The sequence below is a fragment of the Rhinoraja longicauda genome, chromosome 33 (genome assembly GCF_053455715.1).
Source record: "Rhinoraja longicauda isolate Sanriku21f chromosome 33, sRhiLon1.1, whole genome shotgun sequence".
Lineage (NCBI taxonomy): Eukaryota > Metazoa > Chordata > Chondrichthyes > Rajiformes > Arhynchobatidae > Rhinoraja > Rhinoraja longicauda.
Genome location: NC_135985.1, coordinates 141,791 through 158,196, shown reverse-complemented (window position 1 = coordinate 158,196; position 16,406 = coordinate 141,791). Strand labels below are relative to the sequence as shown.

The 16,406-nt window shown below is 43.8% G+C and overlaps 1 protein-coding gene across 1 annotated transcript; it reads right to left on the bottom strand.

Annotated features, from left to right (window-relative positions):
* Positions 1–3,419: 3,419 nt before the first annotated feature.
* selenos (selenoprotein S) lies at positions 3,420–15,253 on the bottom strand. Its single transcript, XM_078427348.1, has 6 exons — positions 15,161–15,253; positions 10,861–11,004; positions 7,275–7,381; positions 6,405–6,494; positions 6,221–6,284; positions 3,420–3,862 (listed from the first exon to the last, which is right to left on the bottom strand). Exons 1-6 carry the CDS (start codon positions 15,192–15,194, stop codon positions 3,783–3,785), a joined length of 519 nt encoding a protein of 172 aa, XP_078283474.1. The 5' UTR covers positions 15,195–15,253; the 3' UTR covers positions 3,420–3,782.
* Positions 15,254–16,406: the final 1,153 nt, after the last annotated feature.

Here is a 16,406-nt window from a genome sequence, read left to right as displayed (position 1 = left end):
AGACTGAAGGAGGGTCTCGACCCGAAACGTCGCCCATTCCTTCTCTCCTGAGATGCTGCCTGACCTACTGAGTTACTCCAGCATTTTGTGAGCAAAAATATATACTATGGATACTAGAAATCAGATACAAAAACAGAAAATCCTGGAAACTCAGCATGTTAGGCAAGTAACTGTAGGAAGCTAACATACCCAGAACAATCCTGGCCACACTCTTCTATATATTCCCTGCTTTGTCCTTTCCATTTACCCCTTTATTTTACCTTTACAGCAATTAAAACTACCTTGTTTATTTTCCTCTTCCCAACTTCTAATGAAGGGTCTTTGACCCGAAACTTAACTCTTGCTCTTGTCAGAGATTCTCCCCAATCTGTTAAGTGTTTCCAGCATTTTGGGGTTTTGCTAGTTAATGTAGGAACCAAGAATCCATCAACAGTGTATTTAAACAGTGCGTACTGAACATTTTAAACCATATTCAATTATTTATTCATAGTTGTCCTGATGTGACCAGTCATATGTTCACAAACCATGAAATCATTTGCCAATTGAGCCTATGCTAGTTCTTTAGTGTAACCCAAACTAATCTTCTAATCCGATATCTAACTCTTCTTCAAATATTTATCCAAATTATCATGATTTCTACAGCAACCACTCCCTGTAGGCCACTACGATAAAGCACTCTGTGACCGTATCTTTTTCCATGTGAAGATATCATCACCAATTTACCACTATATTCTTCTTCGATGATCTTCAGCCTCTATCTTTACAACAAAATGAAAGAAACAACAATCTCTTGGTTTATCCTTTCAAAACATAAAGTGATTCTGAAAACCACCAATCTGCTGGAGGGTGAATGTGGGTGGTTACAGTCTGCTGCACAGATACTGAACATAACCAGGATATGAAGAGACACACACACACACACACATATAAATAACAAAACACATCCGAAGAAGGGTCCCGACTCAAAACGCTGCCTATCCTTCCCTCCAGAAGCTACCCTGTCCAGGCTGCATACTGATGGAGGCGGTGGAAGGTGAAGGGGACGGTCTGCAAACTTACATTCCACACCCTCAGAAAATACTGTCAAGTTCTGTGGTCAGTTCGGGAAGGTGGGACATGGCAACTTCAGCAGAGGGAAGCGAGGGGCAGTTGCTGGCGGTGGCAGTCACAGGTTGTGGTGCTGGCGGAGGTGGCTGCAGGAGGCCCGACAGCAGCTGGGCAAACATCAGACCCTTCAGAAACTTGGAAGTTGCAAGATGGCAACTCTCATCATGCTGTTCTAGGCAAGGTTCCATTGTGCTCATGTGTGGTATCATTTGATGGATAGCATGCAGAACAAGCATTTCAGTGTTTCTGCACATATGACAAGATACCATTGAACATGGATCTAAAGTTCAAGGGTGTTTACTTGCCAAATGCACAGGATGTGACCCAGAAGAATTAATTTCTTACTCGCTGCAGCTTTTCAGGCACATTAGATGTATAGTAAATATATAATATTTCCAAGTTCTTGAACAGCACCCAGTTTACCAAATTCAGGCAGTCACAAAGTTGCTCCTCCACCTCCCTTGAACAGCTCTAGATAATCCTCTCCCTAAGCCCTGACACTCATCGTTACCTGGATGGCACCCAGTGCTAGCAGGAACTGTGGTGACCGTGCTACATGTATTAGGGTTGGGATCCCAGGGGAAAGATCTGAACAGATTTACGCAAACAGATGCACACAAACAAACACAAAACCATAGAATGACACACTATTTCAGCCTGTCCCCACTCATGCTGCCTGGCCTACTGAATGGTCCAGCATGATGCAGCTTTATTGCAGAAACGCACCCAGGTCAATGTGTAAATGTACGCATGGATTCACACATTCTTAAGCACACAAATCAAACAGAAACCTTCATTGCCACAGAAACAGACTCAATAATGTACAGAAATACATAAAGAAATTACTAGTGGCAAATTCAAACATATTCTTAGATCTTCAGATTCATGCATGCACAAAGATTAACACAAATATACGCGTGTATTTCATGAATATTCAAAGACACCATGGGTGGAGTCTTTACCAGTGCATGCATATGTATATATAGATACGCAAACGCAGGGTTTACAGGGAAAAAAAGCTGTACAAATTTCTACCTAAGCATGCAATAAATTCACAAAAGTTACATAGATTTAAAGAAACACCATGTCACTATTTACAGAAATGGTCAGGTAGATAGAGATATTGTTATGGATCTGCAGAAAGGTATACATTCACCAATCTAAGGATATACACAATCTACGGGATACACTCAAAAGTACTGAAACTCCAATTTGTGAAAGCTAACTGACTGATTTATGAAACTGGACAGCTCACTCCAAAAATACATGCAAATGTACAAAAAATGGCAAGCTCTGATCTTTATAAATCCTCACATATTAAACTGTTTGCACAAATCTGCAGAAACACAGAGAGCCATCAAAGATTACATTCAGAATCGCATCCTGCACACAAAAGTAAAGAAATACAGAAACATCCACACAGTTCTTCAGAAGTACTTACCCATTGAAGCCAACAACAGACATCTACAGAATCACAACTACTTAAATGTCCATGCCAAACCTTCCCCACACACAAGGATTTGCAGAAATATGTATACACAAGGATTAAAAGAAACAGAAACTTGCACACAAATGTACAGAAGTTCTCCCTTGGGCCCACCGTAGAATCTATAGAAATGCACCCACAAAAACTGACAGAACTGGATGCACAAATATGCAGAATCATACTCAAACTGAGTAATAGGGAGGTACAGCACAGGAATAGGCTATACTGCCCAGCAAATCTGAGCCATCTATCATCCCCCTAACTACTCTGATCATACATTAGTCCACAAACAAGTCAACAGATTCCTTCAAACCAACAGAGGTACATCCTCACACAAACACGAAAACTAAAGAACAGCATCCCCATGTCCAAAAAAGCAAACACACTGTTGTCTAGAAACATGCACATATTTACACGACCAAAGGCAAGCAATTCTAGAGACTTTTCAATGAAAGCACACATGCACTGATCATTGTGCAGAAACAATTCTATAGAAATATCCACATGGATTGAAAGAAATGCGCACACTAGACTACCGAAATTCACCCAAAGCAGCAGAAACATGTCCAAGTGTTCATGGAATGATATTCACAGATCTATAAATAGGTATTTTCTACCAAAAACTAATTGTCTACAAAAATACATGTATCTGCACAAACCTCTTCATTTTTACATAAGCATAAAGACATGCACGTGGATAGGACAATTAAAAAAACAAACATATGCAGATATATGCACACTAATCAAGTTTTTTTTCTAGATATCCATAGCCAGCTGTAAATAATATACTTAACACAACTACTAATTAAACATTTGGAATCTCAAACATAGTTAATGGTTTTAATCATCAGCTAAAACAAAATAAATGTATTTATGTTGGTACCAAAACCAAAGATGTTCATTTAACAAGATGTTTTAATGCCACTACCCACGCCCATTTTCAGAGATCCTCACTGGCAATGCCATTTACAGGGATAACATCATTCATAGCTGTCAATTCATATAACATTTCACTTGAATAAACACTGCTCTTTACATTAAAAAGTGAATGATAAAATTTAGGTCTAACAGCAAATTGAAACTAGTTCTAACAGAATAAAATGATTGAAATTGACAAGCTAGGGAGCAGGGTAGACAGTATCCAAAGATGGCCAGTGGCTCTGGTAACGCCACTGACCGCACTCTAACCTCACGCTCCGGAAGAAGGCCCTCGGTGACCTGGTCTCCACAAACACGAACCACTGCTGTCACCCGTCAGGGGATTAAAACCTGAAAGACCAACAGCAAAATAGCGTGACATTTCAAAGAACTTAGCAGTCAGAAAATCACACCTTCTGATATGGGGTACGGTAGCACATTGGGTACGTAAGTGGATGAGTACCAGAGGTTTAGTTTAGTTGAGACACAGTGCAGAAACAGGCCCTTCGGCCCACCGAGTATGTGCCGACAGCAACCCCCACACATTAACAATATCCTACATACACCAGAGACAATTTACACGTACCAAGCCAATAAGCCTACAAACCTGTATGTCTTTGGAGTGTGTGAGGAAACCGGAGATTACAGAAGAAAACCTATGCGGTTACAGGGAGAACGTACAAACTGTGCAGACAGCACCCACAGTCAAGATCGAACCCAGATCTCTGGCGTTGTAAGGCAGCAACTTTACAACTGCATCACCGTGCCGCCCCACCCAAGGTCTGATCCATCTACACAAGCTTAAATCACACCATGCTAGCAGGGCAAGTTAAATGCATGTAATTAAATCAATCTGAAGTTAAAATAGTCTCATTAATGTTAACAATTAAATTATGGGATTGTTGTAAAAATGCACCTGGTTCACAAATATCCTCCCTCACTCAATCTAGGATGTATGAAACTCATGAACAAGGCAGCCGATTATCAATTAATGACTCCATTTAGGGATATTTAGAAATGATCAATGTGCCAGCATTGCCAGTGTCACATTCAGTGAAAGAATAAACCGATTAAAAAAAACTAAGTCTTACACCATAGACGTCTGTTTGTGAGGTAGGTGTCTGTGTTTCTCTTTACTGGGATTCTAAGATTGCATGAGAAGACAGGTGCAACACATGGAAACATCACTGCCATCCAAATGTCCTCAGCTAGTGAATCTGTACTCCCCCAAGATGAATACATATGGAAGTATTATTGAGCGCAGCAGGGTGACCACGTAAACACAAGGTGGTGAACTTCAGAGTGTACTTATCTGATGCATCCACAGCAGAACAGACCATGTTATTTACAGGAGGTGCTGCCTCAAAAAGACCTACACCACGCAGGCAACACTCTCATCTCACCCCAACATCGGGAAGGCATGGGAGTCGAAAACCGTGACAATCAGGTTAAAGAAGTTTCTTCCCAACAACCATCAGGCTCTCCAACACTACGCAACACTGACCCGTGAACTATGTACTATCTTTGGTTGTATAAAGGACTTTCACTGGCATTGGAATTATTAATTGATTGGATTTGTGTCCATTATATATTATCTATATGTATTGTGTTACAGGCCTGTTATGCTGCAGCAAAAAATAATTGAATTGTTCCATTGTTTTGTACATATGGCAATTAAACACTCAACTCTTGACCAAACTCTGGACCGTAGGGAGAATTGCTTCCGAGCAGAAGATAAATTGAATCCCAAGGCTTGCAACCTTCCAGAATTAGTAAAAAGCATCAACTCAGATTCAAGGAAGATCAGGGAAGTGGGGAGGGAGGGGAGGTAAAAGTCAGTGACCCCACAGGTGAGCTTCTGAGTATCAACTGATTAGGCTTTCCAAAGTACAACAGGAATTAAAGATTAAATAAATAAATAACTGGGTTGTTTAGCTGCAGAAATGTTGCTGTTAAATGTATATGAAAAAAAGTATAGAGAATAAAAATACAAGGATTCTTGGTCAGTCATACAGCACAGAAACAGGCCCTTTGGTCCATCTTTCCCACACCGACCAAAATGCCTCCTCTACACTAGTCCCATCTGGTCATGTTGGGCCCATATCCCTCGAAGCCTTCCCTATCCATGTACATTCACATGTCTTTTAAATGTTGATATAGTACCTGCCTCAATTACTTCCTCTGGCAGCTTGTTCCACATACCCACCACTCTCAGTGTGAAAACATTGCCCATCAGTTTCCTATTAAATCTTTCCTCGCTCCCCATAAAGATATGCCCCCCTGGTTCTTGAGTCCCCTAGTCTGGGCAAAAGTGTCTTTGCATTCTTTGTGCATCTGAGAAACCTTGTATTTAGCAATTTTACTAAATGCACTATGATGTTGCTAGTAGTACCTGGTAAACTACTGCAGGGTGCAGAGAAATTGTGCTTCGATCAGTCATATCATAATCAAGGCAACCCAGGTTATCAACTCAGGTCATAGATGAACTGTGAAGGCCTGTAGAAGTGATAACACTGCACTACTAATACCCTGGAGCTATTAATCAACTCTGCCACAACTTAACGCGGATATCCTGGCAATATTTGTTCAAAACGGAGAACGGAATGGATGCTTAAAGTATTCAATACCCATGTAAACACGGTAGCTGTTCCCCTGAACACTTGACTCCACACCAGTAAGTACGGTGATTAAAAGCACTCACTCACTCACCTCCTCTCAAGGGCTTCTTGTCAGATTTGGGTTTTGTTGGTCTTGGTGTGTTGGAATCCGGCTCCTGATATCAAACAATGAAAAAACAACCAATTAGTCCTATCATGCAAATAGTCGCAGAAACATGATTATACATTAACAATATCTCAATTGTAAATAACTAAACATAACAAGATCATGTTACAGGATCCGTGATTGTTTTCTTCCGGGTGCTCTTTCCTTCTTGCAAATTTTCCCAGGCTTGGATTTTCTCCCTTCTTTTCTCTTCTTCAATCTGCATTAAAGAAAACAAGGTCACAAACCACCGCCCCAGAGCCAAAGCTGCCAAACCCCAGTGCACAGCTTGAACCAATGAGTAGGAAAAAAAACTGGAAATGCCGGTTTAAATCAACGGTAGACACAAAATGCTGGAGTAACTCAGTATGAAGAAGGGTCTAGACCAGAAATGTCACCCATTCCTTCTCTCCCGAGATGCTGCCTGACCCGCTGAGTACTCCAGCATTTTGTGTCTACTTTTGAACCAATGAGTCTTATTCAGTCTTACAGTAACACATTACCACAAAGCTGCACACATCCGCTTGTCCATTTACCATTACTTGTTAGCTCCTAATCTTAGTTTTCCTCTTCAAAAAATCTATTAGATCAGAATTATCCAAATTAAATTACATCTTCCATGTTCCTAACATCTCAGCATGCCACTCAACAGATCCTATTCTCAGATTTCCCTGCAGTTTGCTAACTTTCTGGGATGATACATTGTACAGAGGTTGTTCAGTCCAACACGCCTCCACTGATGTCTGACTCTGAACTCACAGCCCTTCATATTTCTCCAAGGCATTTAGTTAAATACTATTTGACTAAATCTATTCCCAGCCTTTGATAAAGTATATTTTAAATCACAATTGTTAAATCCTTGTTTTCCCCGAGTTTTCCCCATCCCTATGGAAGACATAATGCGTGCATTTTCAGGTCGTGCTGCACATACTGATGTTCAGATCTGTTTGCACGGGCTTTAATTTTACCATCAGGACCAAATGATTTGATGCACCCTTACTTTTTTCTGTTTCTCTTTGTATTTTGTTGCTTGGGCATCCAGTTCTTGCTGCATACGATCGCGAGCAGCATCCATTGCTTCCTGCCGCCTCACAATTAATGATGGTTCTGGACAAGGAGAATACATTAATCCATTTTAAGAAGCAAATTATTAAAAACCTCCAACTTTGAGCAAAATAGATTTTATCTTTGTGGGAAGAATCAGCATTTTGAATAGGAATAATTCATATCTGGTATTATAAAAAATAGATCAAATAATGCTTATGAATGCAGAACCAAGAACTAAGATAAATTTATCCAGAGAGACTACATTTCTGACCAATGGGTCCCGCAAGACTTTCCTCTCCCCCCTCGCCCGCACCTGGCCCCGGGGGAGATTCCGAGCAGGAGGAAGATGGCCATCGTCCCCATCGTCTCATAGTTCCCCTCCATCTCCTCCAGCGCCCACTTCAACCGACGGCGCCGTCGAGTCCCCGCTCCCGCCCGGGCCCAGTGCCCCGGAACTGCAATCCCCAGCGGGCAGCTTCTTCTCCTCCTCCTCCCGCATCTCCTCCAGCGCCCACTTCGACGAGTCCAACAAAAATGGCGGCCGCTCTCCTTCTTCTCCTCCTCCTCCCGCTCCGCCATCTTGTGCGTGCCTCCTTCTGCCCACCGGGAGGTGGAGCCCCAGTTTCCCCTCCCCGTCCCAGCCGTAGTGCACCATAGAGGCGACTTTAATCCCCACTGACCCCAGGTTCTCCATACTTCATCAAGCACCTTAATAATATTAGCTAATTTGCTCAATCCACAGTTTTATCTGTTTGCCTTCGATAAAATAGCATTAGAAACTGACAATAGACAAGTTTATTTGTCACATACACATAAATGCGCAGTGAAATGAAAGATTACCCACAGTCCAACAATAAGAGCAATAAAAATAAGCAATGACACACACAATCATAAACCAACACCAAACAAAAAGAAACATCCATCACAGTGAGTCTCCTCCAGTCACCTCCTCACTGTGATGGAAGGCCAGAATATCTTTTATCTTCCCCTGTCGTCTTCTCCAGCGGTCAGGCTGTTGGAGTTGCCACGTTCCAGGCCGCGCCGGACGGTGAAAGGTCCGCAGCGGGCCGACCCAAGCCCGCGACTCGGGGCGGGCCAAGACGCTGCCGCTGCACGTCGGGACGGTCAGGGCTCCCAACATTGAGTCGCCCGCCGGGCAGAGAAAAATCCCGCGGCCTATTTCAGGCCGCGCCAGACGATGAAAGGTAAACAATAGATGAAACCTACCTATCAATAGACAATAGGTGCAGGAGTAGGCCATTCGGCCCTTCGAGCCAGCACCGCCATTCAATGTGATCATGGCTGATCATTCTCAATCAGTACCCCGTTCCCGCCTTCTCCCCATACCCCCTGACTCCGCTATCCTTAAGAGCTCTATCTAGCTCTCTCTTGGATGCACAGAGAATTGGCCTCCACTGCCTTGAGGCAGAGGATTCCACAGATTTACAACTCTCTGACTGAAAAGGTTTTTCCTCATCTCCGTTCTAAATGGCCTACCCCTTATTCTTAAACTGTGGCCCCTGGTTCTGGACTCCCCCAACATTGGGAACAGGTTTCCTGCCTCTAACGTGTCCAAACCCTTAATAATCTTATATGTTTCGATAAGATCCCCTCTCATCCTTCTAAATTCCAGCGTATACAAGCCTAGTCGCTCCAGTCTTTCAGCATATGACAGTCCTGCCATTCCGGGAATTAACCTAGTAAACCTATGCTGCATGCCCTCAATAGCAAGAATATCCTTCCTCAAATTTGGAGACCAAAACTGCACACAGTACTCCATGTGCGGTCTCACTGGGACCCTATACAACTGCAGAAGGACCTCTTTGCTCCTATACTCAACTTCTCGTGTTATGAAGACCAACCTTCCATTGGCTTTCTTCACTGCCTGCTGTACCTGCATACTTCCTTTCAGTGACTGATGCACTAGGACATCCAGATCTAGTTGAACGTCCCCTTTTCCTAACTTGACACTATTCAGATAATAATCTGCCTTCCTATTCTTACCACCAAAGTGGATAACCTCACACTTATCCACATTAAACTGCATCTGCTATGCATCCGCCCACTCACATAACTGGCCTATAATTTCCCGTTTTCTCTCTCCCACCTTTCTTAAAAAGTGGGATAACATTAGCTACCCTCCAATCCACTGGAACCGATCCCGAATCTATAGAACATTGGAAAATGATTACCAATGCGTCCACAATTTCTAGAGCCACCTCCTTAAGTACCCTGGGATGCAGACCATCAGGCCCAGGGGATTTATCAGCCTTCAGTCCCATCAGTCTACCCAAAACCATTTCCTGCCTAATGTGGATTTCCTTCAGTTCCTCCATCACCCTAGGATCTCTGGCCACTGGAACACCTGCGATATATTTTTAATCTTCCTTAGTGAAGACAGATCCAAAGTACCGGTTCAACTTGTCTGCCATTTCCTTGTTCCCCATAATAAATTCCCCTGCTTCTGTCTTCAAGGGACCCACATTTGCCTTGATTATTTTTTTCCTCTTCAAATACCTAAAAAAGCTTTTACTATCCTCCTTTATATTATTGGCTAGCTTACCCTCGAACCTCATCTTTTCTCCTCGTATTGCCTTTTTAGTTATCTTCTGTTGTTCTTTAAAAGAGTCCCAATCCTCTGGCTTCCCACTCTTCTTTGCTATGATATACTTCTTCTCTTTTATTTTCATGCTGTCCTTGACTTCCCTTGTCAACCACGGGTGCCTCTTACGCCTCTTAGAATCTTTCCTCCTCTTTGGGATAAATTGACCCTGGAACTTCTGCACTATTCCCAGGAATACCTGCCATTGCTGTTCCACCGTCTTCCCTGCTAGGGCCTCCTTCCAGTCAAATCTGGCCAGCTCCTGCCTCATGCCTCTGTAATCCCCTTTGCTATACTGTAATACTGACACTTCCTGATTGGTCGATGATGAAGCCAAAGGAAGTTTGCAGAATGATTAAAAATGTTTGACACAAGAAGCCATTCTGACCATCACATCAATGTCTATTTTTAGCTCCCAATACAAGGTCTTTAGCCCTTACTAAACAGATTCAAATTCAGAGCATGAAACAAACCTCAGTCAATCACAAGCAAATCCAGCCCAAGATCTGTGTAAAGATGAACTGCAGGTGCTGGTTTATACACAGGATAGACACAAAATGCTGGAGTAACTCAACGGGTCAGTCAGCCTCACTGGAGAAAAAGGATTGGGAGCGTTTCAGGTTGGGAGCCGTCTACAGAATATTTTTTCCTGTCTGAAGAAGGTCCAGACCCCCGACCACCTATCCCTGTTCACGCCAGCTATCCATGTTCTCCAGAGGTGCTGCCTGACCCGCTGAGTTACTCCAGCACTCTGTGAAACGTCACCTATCCATGTTCTCCAGAAATGCTGCCTGACCCGCTGAGTTACTCCAGCCGAAGATTCCTTGCTTTTTGAAATTCAATTCTCACTTGTAGATTACAAATTCATTAATTCAGTTTAGAACCTAGATAAAAGTAAAAAGTGCCCGACAAAGTAAGATATTGTAAAACTCCGTACCAAGTTCAGCCTCCGAAGCCTGGAGCTGCTGCCGGGTCTTCAATCGCATCATCGAACCGATTCTCTGAAGGACAAAGTAGCAAGCAATGCAGCTGAAGAAGATGTACCAGCCATATTCCGAAAGGATGTGGAGCAACTCTGTCACTGAAAGGGAACCAGAAACAAATGCTGACATTTTACCCACGTGAATATTGTAAAGGTGAAGCCTGTCCGGACAGCTAAAACAAAAACACCTCAGGTAGGCTGGCCTGATCCAATGAGTAGCTGGGGAACAAATTGGAGTCAGTGAGTCATACAGTGTGGATTCAGGCCCTTCAGCTTAACTTGCCCACATTGGCCAACATGTCCCAGCTACACTAGTCCCATCTGCCTGCGCTTGGTCCATATCCCTCCAAATCTGTCCTATCCATGCACCTTTCTAACTGTTTCTTAAACGTTGTGATAGTCCCAGCCTCAACTACCTCCTCTGGCAGCTTGTTCCATACACCCACCGCCCTTTGTGTGAATAAGTTATCCCTCAGATTCCTATTAAATCTGTTCCCCTTCACCTTTAACCTACGTCCTCTAGTCCTCGATTCCCCTACTCTGGGCAAGAGATTCTGTGCATCTATCCGATCTATTCATCTCATGATTTTATACACCTCTATAAGATCACCCCTCATCCTCCTGCGCTCCAAGGAATAGAGACTCAGCCTACACGACCTCTCCCTGTCGCTCACACCCTCTAGTCCTGGCAACACCCTCATAAATTTTCTCTGAACCCTTTCAAGCTTGACAATATCTTTCCTATAACATAGTGCCCAGAACTGAACACAATATTCTAAATGTAGTCTCAACAGCGTCTTATACAAATGCAACATGACCTCCCAACTTCTATAATCAATAGTCTGACTGATAATGTCCCTGCCCAAACTTCACTAGGTGTCCACATGGGTTTAGAATGAAAATAGTCTCAGTCTCTTACTGCGTATCGGGCTCAGAGATTTTCATCACTGGAAATTATTCTGCCCTTCTTGTCTAGTTAGGTCAGGATGGAGTGTTCAGAAAACGTCTGCAAATTTTTGAGACAACTACAGGCCAATCAGTTTCTCGGATGTGGGACAGCTTTCAATTACATTATCAGGGAAAATATTAATAGTTACTTGGTAAAGGTTCACTTGATAAAGAGGACTCTGATTTATTAAAGACCAATCATGTTTAACTGAACTGACTGAATGTTTTTGGTGAGATAACAAAGAAAGCGTAAAGAATTGTGTAATATGTTGACCACATGAATTTTCAGAAGGGTCGTTAGTCCCATGGAATTACAGGATCTATCACAGCACAGTTAGGAAATTGCATAAAGTCAGATGGATTGTGGTGGTAAATGGCTGTTTCTCAGATATTGGCATCTCCAAGGAGTCAATGCTGGAACTTTTTTAAATATTTCAATGATCAAGGGGTTGTGTTACAGGGATAGGCTGGGACTTTTGTCTTAGGAGTATTCAGGTGTGACCTAATGGAAGTTTACAAAATCATGAGGAGCATGGATAATGTAAACAAGGCCAAGAGAAATAGGACTGCAGGGACCCAGGACCTTATGGGACAATGCCAACCTATTCAGCCTTTCAAACCTGTGCTAGCAATATAGCTTAATCCCATTTAACATTTAGCAAACCAGTGCTACAGATTAAGCAGCTTTAAGGTACTTATCCAGGAACTGCTTCAAAGTGGACACAAGAGACTGCAGATACTCGAATCTGGAGCAAAAAACAAAACTTCTGGAGAAGCTCAGCTGGTCAAGCACCATCTGTGGGGGTAAGGGATTATTAATAGCTGAAAGTCAACAAATTCCTTTCCCTCTGTAGATGCTGCGCGACTCACTGAATTTATCTAGCAGTTTGCTTATTAATACTTAAATGTCATGCTTCCACCACCTTCATAGGGAGTGGAGTAAAATAATGATTTCTCAATTTCCCTCTAACTCCTCAACAATTGTCTTCATCCTCCGCGACCAACAGAAGTTTGACCGGCCCAAAGTTCCTCAGCTTGGTGCCTTCCCTCTTTTCAAACAACAGTACACCAGCAGTTTCCAGTTGTCTGACACCAACCTATCTGCAGAGCCTTGAAACTACCACAAATCTTGTACAATTTCCTCCTTTGGTTCACTTAAGCATTTAGAATACATCTGAGCTATTCTGAAAAGATGCCAATCCTTTCAAATTATCCTTATTTAGCATTTCCAGTAGTATCACCTTTTCCTTCTTATGTATATTTCTCCCATTAAAAGATAAAACATATTTGTTCAAAACTAACAGGTCCTTTTCAGAATGGTAGGCAGTGACTAGTGGGGTGCCGCGAGGCTCAGTGCTGGGACCCCAGTTATTTACAATATATATTAAAGATTTAGACAAAGGAATTAAATATAACATCTCCAAGTTTGTGGATGACACAAAGCTGGGTGGCCGTGTGAGCTGCGAGGAGGATGCTATGAGGCTGCAGGATGACTTGGATAAGTTGGATGACTGGGCAAATGCAGTATAATAATGTGGATAAATATGGGTTATCCACTTTAGTGCAAGAACACATTAGGTAGATTATTATCTGAATGGTGTCATTTTCGGAAAAGGGGAAGTACAACTAGACCCGGGTGTCTTTGTGCATCAGTCACTGAAGGTAAGCATGCAGGTAGAGCAGGCAGTAAAGAAAGCGGATGGCATGTTTGCATTCAATCCAGAGGATTTGAGTACAGGAGCAAGGAAATCCTAACGCAGTTGTACAGGGCCTTGGTGAGACCACACCTAGAGTATTGTGTGCAGTTTTTGGTCTCCTATTTTGAGGAAGGACATTCTTGCTATTGAGGGAGTGCATTTATCCCAGGAGGCAAATTGATCGAAAGAATTAAAAAAATTATGATGAAAGAATGAAGCAACTCGACTTATATTCACTGGAATTTAGAAGAATGAGAGGGGATCTGATAGAAACATATAAAATTATTAAGGGATTGGACAGGCTAGATGCAGGAAAAAAATTCCCGATGTTGGGGTAGTCCAGAACCAGGGGTCACAGTTTACAAATAAGGGGTAGGCCATTTAGGACTGAGATGAGGAAAAACTTTTTCACCCAAAGAGTTGTGAATCTGTGGAATTCTCTGCCACAGAAGGCAGTAGAGGCAAATTCACTGGTTGTATTCAATAGAGTTGGATATTGCTCTAAGGGCTAACTGAATCAAGGGATATGGGGAGAAAGCAGAATCTACGGATTCTGGATGACAATAGACAATTGGTGCAGGAGGAGGCCATTCGGCCCTTCGAGCCAGCACCGCCATTCAATGTGATCATGGCTGATCATTCTCAATGAGTACCCCGTTCCTGCCTTCTCCCCATATCCCCTGACTCCGCTATCCTTATGAGCTCTATCTAGCTCTTGATCAGCCACGATCTTATTGAATGACGGTGCTGGCTCAAAGGACCGAATGGCCTATTCCTGCACCTACTTTCTATGTTTCCAAAACTACAGATGCTGAAGATATAAAAATTCTGGACAAACTCAGCAGGTGTAGCCTGCCAGGCAAGTATCACATTAACAACTCATTACACAGACCATGAAACCTTATGTGCTAGTAATTACTACCAGTAAGCCATTTTCATTCATTGTTTCACATTTGTTCTACCCATCTCTCCCTGACCTCCCCTCCTGTTGAAAATCATTTTTTTTTCTTTCCCAGTCCACAGACCCAAAATGTTGACTGTTTCTCTTGTCACAAATGCTGCCCGACCTGCTGAATTTTTAGAAATATTTTCTGTACCCCAGTTGCCCCCCACATTGTACCCCCAGTTGCCACACTGCCCCCCCCCCACTGCCCCCCCTGTACCCCCCACCTGCCGTCACCGCCGGCCCCATGCGCTGTACCCGACTCTACCCCCCACTGTACCACAGTCCCAACACTGTAGCCCCGTTGCCCCCACACTGTACCCCACCCCCCCCCACACTGTACCCCCCGTTGCCCCCCTCCCGCTGTACCCCACACACTGTACGCCACTCTCCCCCACACCGTACCCCCCCCCAACCTGCCGTCACCGCCGGCCCCTCGCACTCTACCCCACACTGTACCCCGTTGCCCCCACACTGTACCCCACATTACCCCTGTTGCCCCCACACTGTACCCCCGTTGCCCCCACACTGTACCCCACATTACCCCGTTGCCCCCACACTACCCCCCGTTGCCCCACACTGTACCCCCCCACTGTACCCCGTTGCCCCCACATTACCCCCCGTTGCCCCCACATTACCCCCCGTTGCCCCCACTCTAACCCCTCACCTGCCGTCACCGCCGGCCCCTCGCGCTCCTCCATCGCTTCACTTCCGGGCGACCCGTTGATGACGTGACATCCGGCCTCGCTCGACTAATCAGAGCAGCGGTGACGTGGCGAATCAGGACGTGCCTCCGCGTTTAAAAGGGCGATGCCGCTGGCCCCGGTGGGGCCCACAGCGGGAGCCAAAGGCGGCAGTGGCCAGGGTTACTGGGGACAAGGGCTGCCTGCAATCCCAGCGCCATTGGCCTGAACAAGCAGACGGTGCAGCCGTGGGCCTCTGCTGCCCGCTTCGCATCTGCAATGGGCAACGCTGTGGAGATGTAGGGTTATTCTGTCAAATGATCTCCATTCACTCTGGACACTGCTGGATCATGTCTGGATGGCATCACAGCAGCAATATCCACCCGTACTCAATCCCTACGGAGATTCTGTTTCCACTCCAACTCCAATCCTCCTAATCACAGAATCATGCATGCCACAGTGTGACCTTTTAGCCCATCGTGTCCATGCCAAAGAAATAAGAAATCTATTTGTTGGATCCTGTTCCACTGCACTGTCATTTTCAGGTCCTTCGTGGCCATAGTAGTTGAAAATTCCACCCGTTATGTACGTCCAGTCCCAGTCTCATACTGTAATGTATGTTGATCTCCCTTAGTCTCTGTTCCAAAGAAAACAATCTCAGTTCAATCAATCCCTCCTCAAACTAAAACTCACCCACCCTGCCAACATTCTTCCAGCTCTCTACCTCTCCTCCATGTTCCTGTAATGTAGTGGCCAGAATTGTACACTGTACTCCAGCAACAAAACCTGTGTATTCGTTTTAGCCAACCTTCCCGTTAAATTCCATTCCAGCCGAAAATTGCAAATTATATGCCAACTGTATTTGTGTTGTTATCTTCAGATCGGTGGACGTACACTGTAAAACCTGTGATCTTCTAAATTTCTCATTAAATTCTACATTTATCTTGCCTCCTAAATGCCTTGCCTTACACTTCCAGACAAAATTCTATTTGCTGTCATTTTGACAATAAACTGCACTGACATAGTTTTAAAATCTCATTCTCTTTCTCACTCTCAAGACTCAATGTTGATACCTTCTATACATACAGCGAAATGCTTGACATAAACCACAAATATACGACATCTTGCAAGAAAGGAGTGAGAGAGAAAACGGGGAATTACAGACCAGTTAGCCTGACATCGGTGGTGGGGAAGTTGCTGGAGTCAATTATTCAAGAGGTTATAACAGTG